Source organism: Fringilla coelebs (assembly GCF_963513975.1).
Source record: "Fringilla coelebs genome assembly, chromosome: 5".
In the NCBI taxonomy this organism is placed as follows: Eukaryota; Metazoa; Chordata; class Aves; order Passeriformes; family Fringillidae; genus Fringilla; species Fringilla coelebs.
In genome coordinates this window covers 6,162,566-6,180,308 of record NC_140033.1, presented here as the reverse complement: position 1 = coordinate 6,180,308, position 17,743 = coordinate 6,162,566, and the positions used below count along the sequence as shown (strand labels likewise).

Genomic DNA, 17,743 nt, shown 5'->3' with positions numbered 1-17,743 from the left:
AACAGCTGCTCTGTTTGCAAAGAGAATGTTAAATATGACCTTTCAGGTGACCCAATAACCACGTGTCATCTAAGCAGCAGTGGTTGTGCTCTTCGGCCATTGGTGACATCAGTCCACGAGACACTGACTTAAATAATCCTCTCTTCACCAGGCATGCAGAAGGTCTGGCAGATCAGCTGAGCAGAAAGAGTTTCAGTTCATGTAACAAATTATAGGCTGAACTATAAATAGGGGCCAGAATAATTCAATATGTTCATAAAGGGATGAACTTCACTTGAGGCTAGGAAAAAATTTCACTCATTGTGGAACTCTAGTGAAGCACATGAGGTTTAAAAAACAAGGGTGTTTTCTTTATGCTATCTCACATTTTATGTGCTAAGTGAACCAGAAGATACACAATGAAGAATCAGCTGACTCCTTCTCCTGAGCATCCAGTGGAAAGCCAGACATTATTTGTCACTACTCTTTATGGAAAGCCTTGCCATATTCTTAGAGCTGTGCAAAACTCAAAATTAAAGGCAATTTTTATCTGGAAGTGTGTTGGAAGAATTCACCAGCTTTCCAAGCTCACATTCTTGAGGCATGGAAGGAGTAGTTGCAGGAACAGTTCCTGAGTCTTGTTTTCTGCCTTCACTTGACTGGATAAAGTGGTTAATGTTAGAGGAACAAATTGCTAAAGAAAATGAACAGTCTCTGTGTTACAAGACTCACATCACCTGACACTGCCATGGTTTCTGTGCAGTCAGGCTGCTCCTGAAATGAGTATTCTTTAGAAACAGCACTGACAACAACAGTAACAATGTTATAGCATTATGGATTATAATTGGACTGATGGCTTGGTTTTGGAAAATGGCACATTTGAGACGTCTTTGTGCTCTTAAATAGATAGGAAGGGAGACTCAGAGAAAGGGATGGTCCCAGGTATATACAGCAGGTATGTACAAAATACAGGACTTTGGTCAGCCTGTTTGTGATGAGCCTTCATAATATACAGCTAATAGAGCTTTGCCTTGAAGGAATCTGTTCATACTGTAAATGAATCCATATATTTGATTCCATTATCCCAAACTGTCATATGCTTAATTGCAAACTACAGTTTTCATTCAATACTCTTGCAGAGCAGCCTATAGGCTGCTTCTGAATTTTTTTTTCCTATAATAACTTCCCAAAGAAAATGAATGAGAAAATATTAACACAGTGGTGAGTGTGTGTGTGCATTTGAGATGCTTCACTTTACATCTCCTGGTCTTGACTGCTGAAGAAGATATATATATATATACACACAAGGATGGATAGAAATAGATGAGGCATCCAGAAACTTCACAGTGTTTTCCCATTAGAACTCATGTGCTAAACCTTGTAAAAAAGATGGGGTGGGGAATAGTGATGAGGAATGTATTAGCCCATGAGGAACTGGAAAAAGATGGAAGAATTGTCAGATTGAGACCAGGCTCTACCCTATTTGGGTAATAATTTAGAGGCAGTGAAGTATGATGTAATAAAGTGAGTTCATGTACAGCTCCATTACAGTGTAGAATCACAGAATCATGGAATGGCCTGGGGTGGAAGGGACCTTATTGATCATCAAGTTCCAGCCCCCTGCCATAGGCAGGGCCACCTTCCACTAGACCACCTTCCTCAGAGCCCCATCCAAATTGTCCTTGCACACTTGCTGGGATGTGACAGCCACAGCTTCTCTGGGAACCTGTGCCATGGTCTCTCCACCCTCACAGGGAAGAATTTCTTCCTTATCTAGGAGGTTTTCTTGTTGCCTGTATGTCCTTGGCCAGATGTGATCTCACCAGGGCTTCAGCTCTCTAACTGATCCCTGGCTGCTTGGACAATCTCTCTGTATTCCTCCAAACTGCCTGTCCTTGCTTCTTCCCCATAGGCTTCCTTTTTCTGTTTGAGATTGTCCAGGCACTCCTGTTCATTCATAAAGGCCTCCTGGTGCTTTTGTCTGACTTGTTCTTTGTGTATAAAACTCCTTGATTCCTGTGTGGTTATTTAGGCATCTCTTTCAGTGGAGTTTTCATGGTTCTTACACTCTGAAGTGTGTAACTGCCCTTGTGTCTTTGCTTGATTGATATTTGTCAAAATTAAGCTTTCATCTCCCCATCAGTCATTTCTTATGCAGGAAGTGTCACAGAGCAGCAAAGTTTGTGTTTCAGCATGGTCCTTCTTTATTTGTGCTTTTATTTCCTATTTGTATTCTACTGCTTAGTAGTTCAGTGTACAATCAACCACCCACAGATAGTAAATCCTTCCTGGCTTAGTATGATCATAACTTTCAGGAAAGATTAAATAAAACTGTTATATGTTGTATTCCCATTTGAGTATTTCCACCAAAGTATTTCTGTCTTTGCCTGTCTGCCTTCATCTATCTGTGACTGAAGTTGCCTAAATTGAAGGGGAAAGGAAGAAGAGAAACAATCAGGGTAGCTGCCATTTCCAGCTGTTCTGGCATTCACACACAGTGTAATAATCAAGTCTCCAGTTCGTTTGGAGTCTGAACACAGAGGCTTAATGAAGAACCCTCTTTGAATTCCTGAGATTTTTGAATGAGATGGAGCAACTCTTCTGTTTGCACTTTTTCTTCCTTTTTTGCAACCCATAGAAGCTGAAGAACCTCTAAAGGCAGCAGCCTTTATAAATATATTTTCTTTTCATTATAAATATACTTTCTTGTGAGACTTCAGATTTTAATTCTTATGCTTCTCATCACGAATTCTTTTTGAGGTGGCAGAGTCCCTTTGCTACTTGTGCAGCTCTGCCTGACAGCTGAGAGAGTTTTATTTTCAAGAAAACCAACTTTATATCTTGCAGGAGCAATGAGGCCAGTTGCCACTCTTCAGGCCAGGGCTGTGTGACAGTGGCCTCATTTCTCTTTCCAGAAACCAGTTGGGTTCATGAGCTGGAGAGATGGGAGCCAGGCAAGGAAGGGGAGGTTGTTTATTTTCCAGGTGTTTTTGTATGTTGGACATTATGGCCTTCATTGAGATGATAGCTGATTTTTTTTTTCTTGCTTTATAAGGGTTTTAGTTCATTCTGTATATTCAGTGTATTTATAGTCCAATTTGTATTTGCATGAGAAGCTCCTTTGAATTCCCACGTGATGGGGCCTGATTTAGTGTCAGTTTCTCCTACCTACTTCAGGATCAACAATCTTATTAATAATTGCAGGAGTTTGACTGCTGTCCTTGTCTGAATATCAGTTTAGATGTGCTACAGAATTTAAACCTGTATTTTTATGTATCCTGTGTTTATATAATTATATGTATTGAGGATCAGTTTCTTTTTTCTATGTCCTGTGCTGATGGGAACAACCCAGATCCCATAACCCCATTCTATGAATGATGAATGTTTTCATAGATGTGTGTTTTTGTCTGAACTCTGAGTTTATGTATTTGTGCTTTGTTTGGAGTGATTATTTTAAGAAAGCCCTTAATCTGCACAAACTATTTAAAATTACTCAGTATTTCATCTTCCCAGAAGCAGAAGAAAAAAAGTAGCTTCCTGTATTTTCTACTTTCTGTTTGAATTATTAATTCTGAGTGTTCAGGGAAGTAGATGAGAGTTCTGCAAGTATATAGATACAAGCAGCATTTCTCAACAGATGTTTTACCTGGTATTACATAAGGACATAAAAGACAGCAGAGGGCACTAGCATGGTGCTTATTCAGCTAGCTCATAATCAGTGTGCTCATTTATATTTTCTTTAACTGTTTGATGACTGAATGATTATCAGAAATGAGTTTTGCAGTGAAGTGTGAGTTCCCCCCTCACTCCTCAAGATGCAGCACAGCTGTGTCATTGTCACAAAACTGCAGCATTGCACAGGGTCACAGAAAGGTTGGGCTTGGAAAGGGGCCTTTGGAGGTCACCTGGTCCAGCACCTGCTTGTGCAGGGCCACCTCCAGCTGCCCAGGACCATGTCCTGATGGCTTTTGAGATTTCCAAGGTTGGAGACACCACAACCTGACTGGGTGACCTGTGCCACTGCTCTGTCACCCTCACAGAGAAAAAATGTTTCCTGATGTTCAAAGGGAATCTCCAGTGTTTCAGTTTGTGCCCATTGCCTCTGGTTGTGTGACTGGGCACCACTGAACAGAGCCTGGCTCTGTCCTTTCTGCACTCTCCTTTCAGGGTGCTGCAAGGACAAATTGATAAAATCCCCCTGAGTCTTTGCTCCTGGCTAAACAGTCCCAGCCCTCTCAGCCTCCCCTCATGGCAAAGGTGGTAAAGTCTCATCATTTCTGTAGCCCTCTGCAATGTCTTCATGTCTGTCTTGTGTTGAAAACTGGCGTTGTATTTGCAGGGTCCCTAGTGGCAGGAAGGCATGATGAATCTCCATGCTCTCAGAAGGCTAATTTATTATTTTATGATACTGTATTATATTCAAGAATGCTATACTAAACTGTACTAAAGAATACAGAAAGGATACTTACTGGATGCTAAAAAGATAATAATGAAAACTCCTGACTCTTTCCAAAGTCTGACACAGCCCTGATTGGCCACTGAGTGAAAACAACTCACACCAGAATCCACTGAAACAATCACCTGTGGGTAAACAATCTCCAAACACATTCCACATGAGCACAACACAGGAGAAGCAAATGAGATAAGAATTATTTCCCTTTTTATCTGAGGCTTCTCAGCTTCCCAGGAGAAAATCCTGGGTGAAGGGATTTTTCAGAAAATATGACTGTGACAAACTGGACTCACTGTGCTGAGCAGAGGGAAAGGATCCCCTCCCTCAGCCTGCTAGGAATGCTTCTGTCTGGTGCAGCCCAGGATACCACTGGTCATCTTTTCTTCAAGGGCACTGCCCTAGCTCCTGCTCAACTGGGTGTCCACCAGGACCCCCAGGTCCTTTTCTTCTGAGCTGTTTTGTGGCTGGTGACCCCTGGAATGTTCTGGTGCCTGGGGCTGTTCCTTCCCAGGTGCAGGACTTTGCACCTCTCCTTGTTGAACTCTGTGAGGTTCCTGGCAGCCCATTTCTCCAGCTTGTTAACATCACTCTGGATGGCAGCACAACTCTCTTGGTGTATCAGCCCCTCCTCTCAGTTTTCCATTGGATATGAAATTTTTCACACTTGTTTGTGCACTGGAGCCCATTCCAGACTGAGTGACATTTCTCTCCTCTGTATCAGGTAGTGAAAGTCTTTGGTCTTGTCTTCTGCTGAGTCTGTAGGCAGGATCTGGTAATGACTTGGGGTGACTGAGAGCTTTTTCTCTGCCTCAATAAAAGAGTAGGTGGAATAGCAGAGTCAGTTGAACACGGATCTGAAATGGTTTGCAAGAAGCTTTGAATGTTATTTGGGTTTATTCTGCCTGGTAGTGCAACAATTCAGAACTTAGCTACTAAAAATGTTTGCTTTGCTCCTGTGTTTTTTTATTTTCTCAGTTTTTACTTACTGCTTTAAGGACTCTTCTAGCATTTGGCTGTTTTAATCTGGGCAGTGCAGAAGATGGGAAAATTGTAAATGCCATGGACTCCTCTGAAACTGGAGATTCTTCTTCAGTTTTATTTTCCAAAAAAAACCCTCAACAACTCCACAATTTGGATGGATGGTTTGAATTGTTTTAATTCTGTTTGGATAAGAAGCTATTACTAAAAAAGCTTATTTCTGGCCTTTTATATCTACCTGACCTTCTGCCAAAACACTAATTTATACAACAACAGTAGTCTTGAGAATTTATTTTTCAACCAGTTGTCTTCATTAATAACCTTTTGTTCTTGGAGACATTTGAAAATGTGTTACAAAATTATAATTAGTTGACAAAAATGTTTGTTGTGGAGGTACTCTGCTGCTGCATATGGCTTTGAGGAGTAAAACTACCTTTCACTGAGGACATAGATCACTGCATGTTTTTTCCATAATTTTCTTCCAAATTTCCAGAAAAGATTCTGCAAATTTGGCTCATTCTGCTTTCCAGTAGGCAGGCTAATATCTTGCTAGGACAACTGCAGTTGGGGGTGTTTGGATTTCAAAAGATGGAATTTTCTTCTCTCCCACAAGCAGGTACCTTATGTCTGGTTTGACACACACTGAAATCCTGTGTGACCTGAGCTCAGGGTATCCATCTGTAGAGAAGGCTGCTTTGGAGCTCTGTATGTTGCTCTTCATCTTTACAGAAAAACTCAACTGGCACAGCTGTGCTCACACTGCAAGTGTTGCTGCTTTAGCATCCTTTGTATTAATGCAGCAAAGTTTTCTTTATGAAGCACAACATTTTTTTTGTGGACAGCCTCCAGGATGGCTGTTGTATCTTATACAAGTTTATGTTTTTCATTTGAAAAAGGATCAAGGGAAGAAACTCATAACCTTACTTGTGCAAGAGTTAGAGATTCTGCAATCCAGACACAAATCCTTGCTGGCATTAAAGACACCTTTAAAGAGCTGATATATTCCAAATGGCAGGAGGGTTGAAGTACACTGCAATGAGGGGTTCATTAATTTCCCAAAACTGGAGATGTGAAATATGTGAAAAGAAAAACAGTCCTGTCTTTGAGCAGGACTTTGCTTTTAAAATATTTCTTACTGCAAACATAACTTTTATAAAAATGTTTAAAGAAGTAGTAGCTTTGTCAACTGAAATTTTTAAGGTCTAACTTCCATTGTGGGATAAACATGAAGAAAAAATTGGAGAGTAGTTGTGTGTGGTTTGTTCTCTTTTAAACCTAATTGTCTCCCTGTGTAGTCATTAAAATAATCCTTAAAACATAATTTCAGAAAGGTTAATTTTCTGTGTCACAGTTGTCTTTTTAATTTTCCTTGTCTTAGATATGTCTTCAAAAGATGATAACACCTTTTTGTGTTCTTTTCTTGTTTTTTTTTTTACAAATGTTTTTATATGCATGTAGGAGATTGATTGTTAATTTAGAAATAGAATGTGAGATCTGTTAGCTTTAGAAATGGCACATTCTTTTTTTTTTTTTTTTGTGATCTCTCACTTTGTTTCCTTGCACACATACATTTGAGCATACTGTCACAGTTTTAGAAGAATTCAAAAATCAGTTCTGCTTTTTGGTTTTTACTAATAATGTTTAAAGCTTTGTGATTTTGCTGCTTGCTTTTTTGCTATTTCTATTTATAGGCTGTAATTACAGTGAGCTATTTGTGGCTTATCCTGAAATAGCGTTGCCAAGAATCTGATTTTTGGGACCTAAATTACAAAATTTGCTGAGCAAAGGTGATACAATTTGGATAGACCTTCCTACATGCAAAAGTCCTGGCTTGAAAGCATCACCTGGGCTGGTTTGGCCCATGTGCCTGTTTTGTCCCTGTGCCTCTGGATTCTGGCAAGAGGTCCCAAATGGCACTGCTGGACACGTTCAAAATACCCTGGAACACTTTCTCCCCAGCAGGTCCTCCCTTTCTTGGGGTGCTTGATGTAATTCCATTTTTCTCTTTAGCATGTTGTGCATCACTATTGCTTTTACTCAGAGCATTGTAAATTGGGCTGCATTTTTACCTTATTTTCTTTTTTTTGCAGTTTCATAGGAGAATTTATAAAGGGATCCCGCTGCAGTTGAGAGGGCAAGTCTGGTCCTTGTTGCTTGATGTTCCGAAGATGAAAGAAGAAATGAAAGACTTTTATAATGTGAGTTTGTAGAATTTCTACCTAATATTAATTTAAAAATACCAGGTACTAAAGCTACAGTCTTTATTAAGCCTTTGCTGTTATGCAATGTTAAAAAAATAAAATAGAAATTACATTTCACTCTATTGCTTGTTTTAGCTAGGAAAAAGCTGAGCTGAGAATGAGTCTGAGTAGATGAGGATTCTTATGAAAGAAGATTGTTGGTGTTGATGTTATCTAAACTTTGGTGTCTGTTACCTTCTTCATATTTCTTGCTCTTTAGTCTAACAAGCTGCTTTTTCTGACTATTATTTTTTAAGTTCCTCAATAAGACTAGTGGGAGATCCAAAGGAGGTATAACAGGTTATGTTGAATAATGTAGTTGTGAGAAAGAATGCCAAGTAAAATTAGATGCATTTAAAAATAGGTGAAATAATCTTCAGGAATTACTAATGTCATATAATGCTCAATGCAAAACAAAGAAATGTTTGTAGTTCAGATACAGAAGTAGAAAGATTTTCTTCCATCATTATCTGATTTATTTGTGATATACTCATCTTGCTGCTCTCTATTTCCCTATTTCCTGAAGTGATACTAACACTCTCACTGCAAGTGTCACTTACAAACTGCACACCTTAAAGTCAGAAGGATAATAAACATTTATTGTAGGTCAAATAGCTTCTTTCAGTTCTCTTTGCAGGGGAAATTTCAGTTCTTAACCTTCTGTCCTTCCTGTTTCTCAAACTTTTGGTACCTTTCTGTTCTTTCACATCTGAGAGTTTGCAAGGGCTTAGGGTACTTCGTTATCTATGGCTGTTTAAAACTAGAAATTTTCCCTTTGCTGCTCTTCTGTCTGTCTGAGGGACAAATAATTCTGGATGTTCAGTTTAAATTGTACTGAAAGGTACACATAGCTGAGATATGTTAGTTAGTTAGTGTTAAGTTGCTTCAATGCCTTACAAGTAATTCCTCATGTGCCTTAAAATTCTGGTTGTGTTTAACAGACTGGATGCATGTTATTGTTCCCTGTTTGTCCCCTTTATTATTATCATTTTTTACTTTACTCTTGTATTCTTGCAACCAGAGTCTGTAGAGTTTTCTCTTTTGATTGTCTGTGGTGTTCTCTAATAGTCAGAAGTAATGTTTTAAAAAGACCATATTGAATCCAGGGTCTTGCAAACTCAACTTTTACTGACAGAAGTGAGAGTAATGAGAGTCAAGAAAAAAATTTTGTAAGTGCAAAAAATAAGGTGTCAGTCTAAACCTGTGCAGGTTTCATAAGTATTCAATTACAAAAATGGATTTAATTATAAAACACTAAAGCAAGTGTTAAAGTAGACATATTCTACAGCTAAATTAGATTAGAACAGAAAGAGGAAATTACTAGAGAAATGTCCATTATCTATATTTAGATAATAACTGGCAGCTATGTAGCTATTACTTCTGCTAGAGAAAAGACAGGAGAAGTATGAAAACCACACTAAATCATTTGCTTAAAGTCTAGTCTAGAGCATTTGCATCTCAGGTTCTTGTTCCTGAGTAGCAAAATTAATTTTCTTTCTCTAGTGCTGTGCCTGCCTCAGAAATGACAATAAGAAATTTAAAATGCTGGAACAATCTTAAATATGGGTCGTGAATGATGTGTCAAAAAAATGTGTATTACAGGATTGGTCTTTCTACATCTTTACTCTGTGGCTGTTTCTGACTCACAGAATTTGTACATGTACATGCTTATTTTGGAAGTTAAAACTGTTAATCCTGTGAGTTGCTATTCTGTATTGCTTTAAATCCCATGATGACAATTAATTCAACATAGCTGTGTAGTCAAGCAGGTTTCTGCTTTTTTAGAGTTCACAATTTTAAACTTCTGTTCTTTGCTGTACTCGCAGAAATTGAAGTATCAAGCACGAGGGTCTTCACCAGATATTCGGCAAATTGACCTCGATGTGAACCGCACGTACAGAGACAACATCATGTTCCGGGACAGATACGGTGTGAAGTAAGTAAACCCAAAGATTTTAGCCTTCCTTTGGGTTTTGTATTCTTCCATTATCTAATTCAGAACCAAATAAAGCAGTCTTTTTGTAAGTGAGCATTTACTTATTTACAACTGTAGGCCATAGTGCTTTTGGATTTCTTCAAAATGTTTTGTTTCCTTATATTTTTTTGCTGTCACTAGAGGAGGAATATTAGGCAGCTGTCATCTTTAAAAATGCTTAATAGTGAAAAAAATGGGGATGCAAACATCAGTATTGTTGCTTGCTTGCAGCATCAGCACCCTGCTGAGAAAAAGAGGGTATTTTTCCCCTTCTGTCTCTGTATTAGTTCAGTTTTTAATCTCCTTTTCTTGCCAAGGCAGATTTTATGGTAGTCTGCTGTTCTCAAAAAGTGGTACTCAGAGCTGTGTGCTTTAATGTGATAATAAAAGAAACATTTTCTTACATTATTATTCTAGATATTTTGTGGAAAAAATCCTGAATCAGGGGAATTTCTTTGAAGGCTGTAAGGAAGGAGCACAAAGCAGAGATTCCCAGGCTGAGATGGTTCCATGCAACCAGTGCAGTTCTGATCCATTTGTGCAGGGCTGGCAGTGCCTGTGCTGCTCAGGCCCCTCTGTGTTCTGTGCACACATTTTAGATGTCAACAGGAGCTCGTTGCCTCTTCAGTTTGGGGTTAACACAAGCAGAGCCAGCTCCAGTCCCTGTGGCTGGTGTAACTGTGCCCTCAAAGTCCACAGGAAAGCCTTTGGCTGCCTAAAGCAATTTCACACTTGGAACAGATCTCAGAATTACTGTACATATATTATGCATTTCCAGCAATGCCTCAATGGAAAATTCAGAAATCATTTCACATAGCAATGAAATAAAGTCCCCTGGGTGAGTCAATTGCTTGTTTGACTTTTAAGAAGACTGTATGTCTTTGAAGGTTCATTTTTTTACAGGTCTTCAGTGCTACCATCTAGTGTAAATAATGCTGAAATCACTGTTATTCTGTGCAGGGAACTGTGAATGAGATTGAGCTCCTATGCTCAGTTTCATGTGGTCAGCTGAGGGTACAGGAGGTTCTGGTGTTCACTGGGGACCTGTTAGTTTGTCATTAAAAAAAGGCTCCAGCTTAAAGTCTAGTACCTTGTTACACTTTTCTTTGGTTACTGGAGAATGGCTAAACTTCAGTTCTGCAAGAGGGTAAACAAAAATGCCCCAATGCAGATGTTTTGATAAAATTCTTCATGTATAAATCCTCTTCCCAAAAGAAAATAAGGACCTTCTGACTTATGCTTTCTTTTATTTAGCCTGCTAATATGTCTTTCCATTCATTGATTAGTAAGAGGGAGAGAATTTTCACTGGACAGAAAAAGGGCAATATGCAAAGCTCTGCTGTTAAATTTTAGCAGTTTTACTTGTAGATGAAAGTAGGCATTCAGGTATCAGATTCTCTCCTGAACAGGTGACAAAAAGTACCTGTGAGTTTAAAAGTTGATTATGAGAGCTCTCCACTGTTACTTTCATACACAACTTGGAAAGAGCAGAGTGGTGCTGGCTGGTTTGGTGTTGTTTGGGGCTTTTTGTCTGGCTACCTTCACAAGTTAGACTGTTTTGCAGAGAGCAAGGGATCTCTACAAAGCTTTTTGTAATTCTAGCTCTGAAGTACCCAGAGATCAACAGAGGGTTGAGCACAGGATGCTGAGCCAGAGTTAATATTGTTTTTCTTCAGTTTGACAGTAGCAGTCACTAGAGCAGACTTTAATTTCAGTGCCAAGATTAAGACACCTTTGTGGCTGCTTTGTGTATTTCACATCTTCACTTCTACATCTCTGTTTGGAATCAGTAGCAGCTGTTAGTGTTCTGCAAGCACAGAAAACAAGTTTGGGGAGTTTAAATTTTGGCATTCAGAATAAATCAGTGTTTGAAATGTCACTCGTGCAATGTTTCACTTTACCTGTCTGTAAAAGTGATGATGTGTCACTACTCTCTTCTAAAGTATATTGATACTTTTTGAAACATTTCAACGTGTAAAACATCATATAGGTGCTAATTACAAAATAGGCTTGAAATCAGAAGCACTTATTGTCTTCAAATGTGGTTTATCCTGTTCTTTAGTGCTAGACAAGTTAAATTGGGAAAACATGTTTCCAAAATGCAGTTCACTACTTCTATGTTTTTCTGTTTTTATAAAAGATAATACTATAGCTTTTTCATTTTCTGCTCTTATTTCTCCAGGCAACAATCTTTGTTCCATATTTTAGCTGCATATTCCATATATAATACGGTAAGCTGTGTTCCTTCACACTTAAATCTGGTTTCTCTAAATGTGCTCTAAGATTACTTGCATCTCTTTCTCCCTAAACAAACCAACAGACATTTCAGAGACCTTTAGAAGTACATAGGAAAAAAATTATTTGTTGACATATTTTGAGCTGAAGTTTAAATAAAGCATCTGAATTATGAGTTTTATTGGACAGATTGAACTATGCTTACAATTTGTAATAAGAATATTGAATTTGTGTTGTGCTGGAGTGTTGTGTGACTGATATTTCCCCCCATTATATTATCTGCCTCCCTTTCATTTGAATGATGGAGAGGAAAATACTGCAGAAAGATGCATGTTGAAGTCCACAGGTGTATTTCATAACCTGAAAGGTTAAAAAAAAATTGGAATTAGTTTAAAAGGTTGCATCTTTACATAAGTGCTTGGTCTTGGCTGCAGTCCTGAAAGGGATTTATTAGAGTAGGGTTCCCAGACTGTATCATAAGGGTTAGAAGCTTATATGTTTGGTAATGTCTTTTGGCTGTATGCTAAAAATAGAAAAAGAAATGCCTTCATGTCCACATTTAACTGTGGTTTAACTGTCCCTCATTCCTTGGGCCCATTTTGAGCATTTCTGTGCATCTTCCATTTTATATCCATTAGCAACTCCCCAGAAGTCAATATAAAATATGTTAACTTTAGAAGAGGAAAGAGAAATTAAATCATGTACTTGAATTAAATACTGGTTGGTTTGGATTTTTTCAAAGTTCTAGGAAATGTAACCTTTCTGTCTGACCTTTTCTACCTCATATAAAATACTGGACTGGTATTTTCAAGTTGCATGAATAATTATGTTTGAAATCAATCATCAAAGTGTAATGATGAGAATATTATAGTGAAGTTTTTATTTTACACTTCTTGTTGTATTTTTTAAGTTGTTATTTTGCACTTGTTGTATTTTTCCTCTTAATGTGTAGCAGTTCTTATGCTTTGTTTTTATCTCTAGAACAAAGTTGTGCTAAGAACTTGTAAACTTGAAAATACTCTACAATTAAGTAATTGTCTTTACAAATACTTTATTGATGGGGTTATCTTTGCAGCTGAATGATAGTGACAGCTGGTTCCTGCCATAAAATCCAAAATTAATAGCAGTGGAAGTACTCAAGTTCAGTTTTGGAACAATAATTTTTTTCTTTGGGTTTATTACAGTTGCTTGTGGTTGGGCTGCTAAACTTGAGCAAGTTTATAGTTACAGGTCACTGTTGAAAAATGCTGTGTTTATCAGATGGTGCCCTGAGTGTAAACAAGAACAAAGCCAGATACTCTCACTCTCCATAAAACCCCCCCAAATTACAACTAAATGAGAAATGCATCCATTGCACAAAAAGATGATACAGTAAATTGAAAATATTAGTACTGACCAAGGATTTTGTTCATCAGTAGTGAGTTCTAATGAGCAATCAATACTTCCAGGTTACTTTTCAGTTGGAGGGTTGTGCATCATCCCTTCTATCAATCAATATTTTTAATGCTTAAATATGAAGTGTGTTTGGTGGGAAGCTTTGCCATCAGGACAGGCACCATCTTTCCTCCACTAACTCATGGAAGAGCTAAAAGTTCATGGCTATGAGGCTTTTGTTTCCAGCATTTTAATTCCCACTGTATGATTTCCAGGAAGTTGGATACTGTCAGGGAATGAGCCAGATCACAGCTTTGCTCCTGATGTTCATGAATGAAGAAGATGCCTTCTGGGCCTTGGTGAAACTTCTCTCTGGTCCAAAGCACGCTATGCATGGTATGGAGTTTCCTGTCAGTGTATTTAGGTTTCAGCCTGTCCTATTTAAGCTGTAAATTATTTGAAAATGAAACTCTTCTGTTCTGATTGGTCAAAAATAAAACATAATGAGAGCTTTATTCTTGGGGGAGGTATTGGATGTTACTGGAGCTCTCATCCATAAGAGAGAGCAATGGTTTTTATATGTGATATCTTTCAAATAGTTCTTAATGAAAATCAGATGGTTTCCTCTTCTTTTATTCTCTCAGGGAATGTAACCAATTGAAAACTGGTTATGTAGACATCTATATAGTAATAAAATAGTAGTGGAAGCCTAATACAGAGTGTGTAAAGTAATATTGCAGCTGTGCTATCGTTTGGCAGGCTAGGAATCTACAGTAAAAAATGGACTTGTGTCTAGGCATGAACTTCAGGCTTCTCAGTTTTATCTCTACCTCTCACACAATTTCCTGCTCTCATGGTGTTATGTTATTGGTGGTGCTCTCTTTCCATGCCAGATTTAGTATGATCTATGCATATTCCATGGCTGTTGGTATGGAACGAGTCCAGGAATTCCAAAACCTTTGTGATGTTACAGTTGTGGTGATTTAGAAAAGCTGTACTTCTTGGAAGCCTGCAAAAGTAAATGTCATCCAGAACTTGGGCTTTTTAGCAAATTTCCAACAAGTTCTAGCTGCTTTTACCTGCTGAAGAATTTCTCATTCTGTGATATCTTCCTTCCCATGCTTTTCATTGTTCCTGGATGTTCCCCACCCCCAAAACAAAGGGATAGTTTGTTATTTTGCTGTTTACAGTTCTGCAGAGCTGTCTTCTCAGGGGGAGGAAAAAAAGTGTCATCTGATGTCAATGACACAAATGAAATTTTGAGTTAATCAAATGTCAAAAGATTTTCTCGGAGCTTTACACAATGATAACACAGACTAAAAGCATCTTACAAAAAAAAAATCTATAGATTTCATAGTAATCCAAACCAAACCTGTGTAACTTCAGCCATGTAGAATATTGAGCTCCTCAAACCTCAAAGAAAATTCTTACTTTGGGGGAAGTAAGTCAAAATCAGGTCCTTATTTACCAAATCATGTGCATGATAAACTGGAGGATAAACACAGGCAGATGAGTTGCTTGAGATGTTGCAGACCTCCCTCCTTTACTCCTGTCACACCCCTGTCAAGTGGTGGGAGAGAAAGGAGGGAGCTTTGAGTAGCCCAAGGCTTGACAAGCTTCTCCACAGGGCATATGAACCATTGTGTCACAGCTTTATTATACACACTGAAACTGTTTTGGAGTGCCTGGTAGGCAAGTTTGTATTTATAGAGGTTGATAAAACTTTAATTATAACTCATATGTTCCCAATTTATCATTTATTAAATGTTGCAAACTAGTCCAAGGTTCTGCTTTCAGCAGCTTGGACCAGATAATCTCCAAAAGTCCTGTCCAACCTGGATTTCCTGTGATTCCTTGAGTTTATCTGTTTTAAATGTCACTGTGCATCTGTAAATATCACTGTAGGTTCTGGAAAGAAAACTTTAAACTGAGAAAGGAAACTTTAAACTCAGGAAACTGATTTAACTGATGTCATATTTCAGTTTGCACTTTCTATGTTCTTCTTTGGGGAAAGTAGCTTAAAGCAATGTCTTTAAAGCTTAAGGAATTTCAATTCCAAATTACCAATATCCATGAAGAAAAACTTTTATAGTTGCACTTGATGCCACTGACCATCAGATAATTCTCTGAAATGGGCATCTGCCTATGGAAATCATGGGAGTGGGCTAAGAAATTCAGGTAGAATCCTATTGGCAGGATTAGGATGGTTAAAAGCTTCTCCCCACAGACAAGGTTTTTCATGGTTTTTTTTCAATTTTACCTGTGATACAGCAGCCTAGAATACTTTTTGGATGCAGCCCATTAGCCAGACTAATTTCTAGTATAGACACTCCTTGAAATCAAGAGATGAATTTGGCCTCTCTGCTATTTCATATTGTATGGAAGATGCAAACTCTCTAGATGATAAAATACAGACATCTGACCCTGAAAATTATCTGCTTTTTTGGAAGCTCTTTCTATTGATCTTTTTATAGTCTCAAAAATTCAGGATAATGAGTTGGTGTATGTAAATGTAAAAGAGCAACCTTTCATGGAAAAAGAACCTTTATTGTTATTGTTGATGGCTAATTAGCTTTGATGTAGTCACTGTTTACAGTAAGAAAAAAAACCAAATACCTTGCCTGTGTTATTGAAATTTCCTAATATGCAATCTGACATTTAAGTATTGTAGAATTTGCATTTGTATCTATGAAATACTAAACTTGTGTGAATCTGAGGTTTTAAATCTTGTGTCTTAGTGACTGTGCACTGAATTGCACAACTGGAACTAGAAAGCCTTTGCTTTTTGGTTTGGGACTTTAGTCACTCTTTTTTTTTTTTTTTAAGTTGCATGGCTGCTGTCAGTCTGTACTTGTTCTTCCAGTTTTCATACCACTTAAAATATATTGGAGATTTTTTATAACTTTAACTCTGCTGATACCTCAGCTGGAAAGGTGTCTTAGAATTTTCCATGTGTAATCACTAAAACAATTAGATGGATTTTTTAATGCCCTTTGTTTCAGTTGTGTGAGCTCATAGTCTTTACTTATAGGATATAATAATGATATTTGTCTAGCTAGAATATCCTTCTTGTCTTTTTAATGATCTTTTCTTCAATGCAGACAGTTCTAGTAGATACCTATGCTGTTTGCCCTTCCATCATGAATTTTCTGGACTATAATTTTAATTTTAGTGGGTGAGGGTTGTGATTCTTTGTTTTGGTTTTCTTTTAAAGAATAATTATAAATGTGTTTCCACGTGATCTTATATTAGTTTGATTAATGTAGGAATGATGGATCTGCTGTCATTTGTTATTCTGATCTGATCTTTGTCACGAAGGGAATGTATTGATTGTAGCTATTTAGGCAGGAGTATGTGCATATCTGTATAGAGACATCAAAATATTGTTGTGAATATCTGTTCAGATCCAGTGTTCTTGGAGCCTTAATGGCTTTTTTAATATCATTTTATGGTACAAACCCCTGTTAAGTGGCCAACTTCTTTTCTTAGGTTTTTTTATTCCTGGTTTTCCAAAACTGATGAGGTTTCAGGAACATCATGACAAAATTCTGAAGAAATTTTTGTCCAAACTTAAGGAGCATTTGGTAAGTATTTATTTCAGTATGCAAGCCATGCAAATTTACAGCTTTGTACCTTGTTTCAGTTCAGGTGAACCCACTTGATAAAGAATAAGCAAACTTCAGGAAAAAATGTGAAGTTTTAAAGAGGCAGAAGTGTTGTTGTTTTCATTATAGGCAAAGTTATGATGAAATTAGATCATAAGAGTGATTAATTTGGGTGTCTGTCTCAGTTTGGACCTCTGAGTTCAGGACAATGTGTGGCTCTTCTATTTGGCCTTGTGTGAGCTTCTGTGAGCAAACTGATGCTAGAACATTTTATCAGGGCCTTTTTGTATGTTTAGCTTGTGGTTGGTTCATCTCTGGACAGAGGTGACTTTAGGACCAACCAGTTCTAATTTCTGTTTAAAAAATAACCTTTATAGAGGTGTAAACGGTCCATTTAAAATACTTCTATTTTCATGAAGCTACATATGTAGTTTGATCTCTTTTAATGCATTTAAATAGAAAATAACATGCCTTTTTAAATTGGCTATATGTATTCTAAGATGTAAATTATTTTTCTAATGGAAGAAAAATGCCCTTCCAGTAGACATCAAGAATTTCATTTTACAGTACATTGGTACTGCCAGAATCCATCTCCAGTTCTTAAAAAGTAGTGTAAGAGATGCTCACTTGCAGCTTCATCATTTTCCTCATCTCTTCCTGTGAGTGTGTCACTAAAATGAGCCAGTGTTAACTCCTGAAAGACAAAAGTAAAGCCTGCACATAAACCAAAGGGACTTGGCCCATTGTTTATTCAGTGCTTGTATAGCCAAGTTCTCAAATTTGGTACTTAATTTTTGGCAAAACTGAATCTGGCAAGCACAGAATATGATGTTATCCCACAGTTAAAATTCAGGATTTCTTAGCTTTTCAGCTTTTACTTTGGCTTTTCTTCTTACTGTGCAAT

General features: G+C 37.7%; 1 protein-coding gene across 3 annotated transcripts in view; it reads left to right on the top strand.

The window, feature by feature from the left end:
* USP6NL (USP6 N-terminal like) overlaps positions 1-17,743 on the top strand; it is a 111,911-nt gene that overhangs the window by 76,645 nt on the left and 17,523 nt on the right. For all 3 annotated transcript variants that reach the window (XM_084206286.1, XM_084206287.1, XM_084206285.1), the window contains 5 exons: positions 7,501-7,608; positions 9,477-9,586; positions 11,808-11,856; positions 13,510-13,630; positions 16,724-16,818. In XM_084206286.1, the coding sequence (XP_084062412.1) occupies positions 7,501-7,608; positions 9,477-9,586; positions 11,808-11,856; positions 13,510-13,630; positions 16,724-16,818 (483 nt within the window). The remainder of the gene's footprint in view (positions 1-7,500; positions 7,609-9,476; positions 9,587-11,807; positions 11,857-13,509; positions 13,631-16,723; positions 16,819-17,743) is intronic.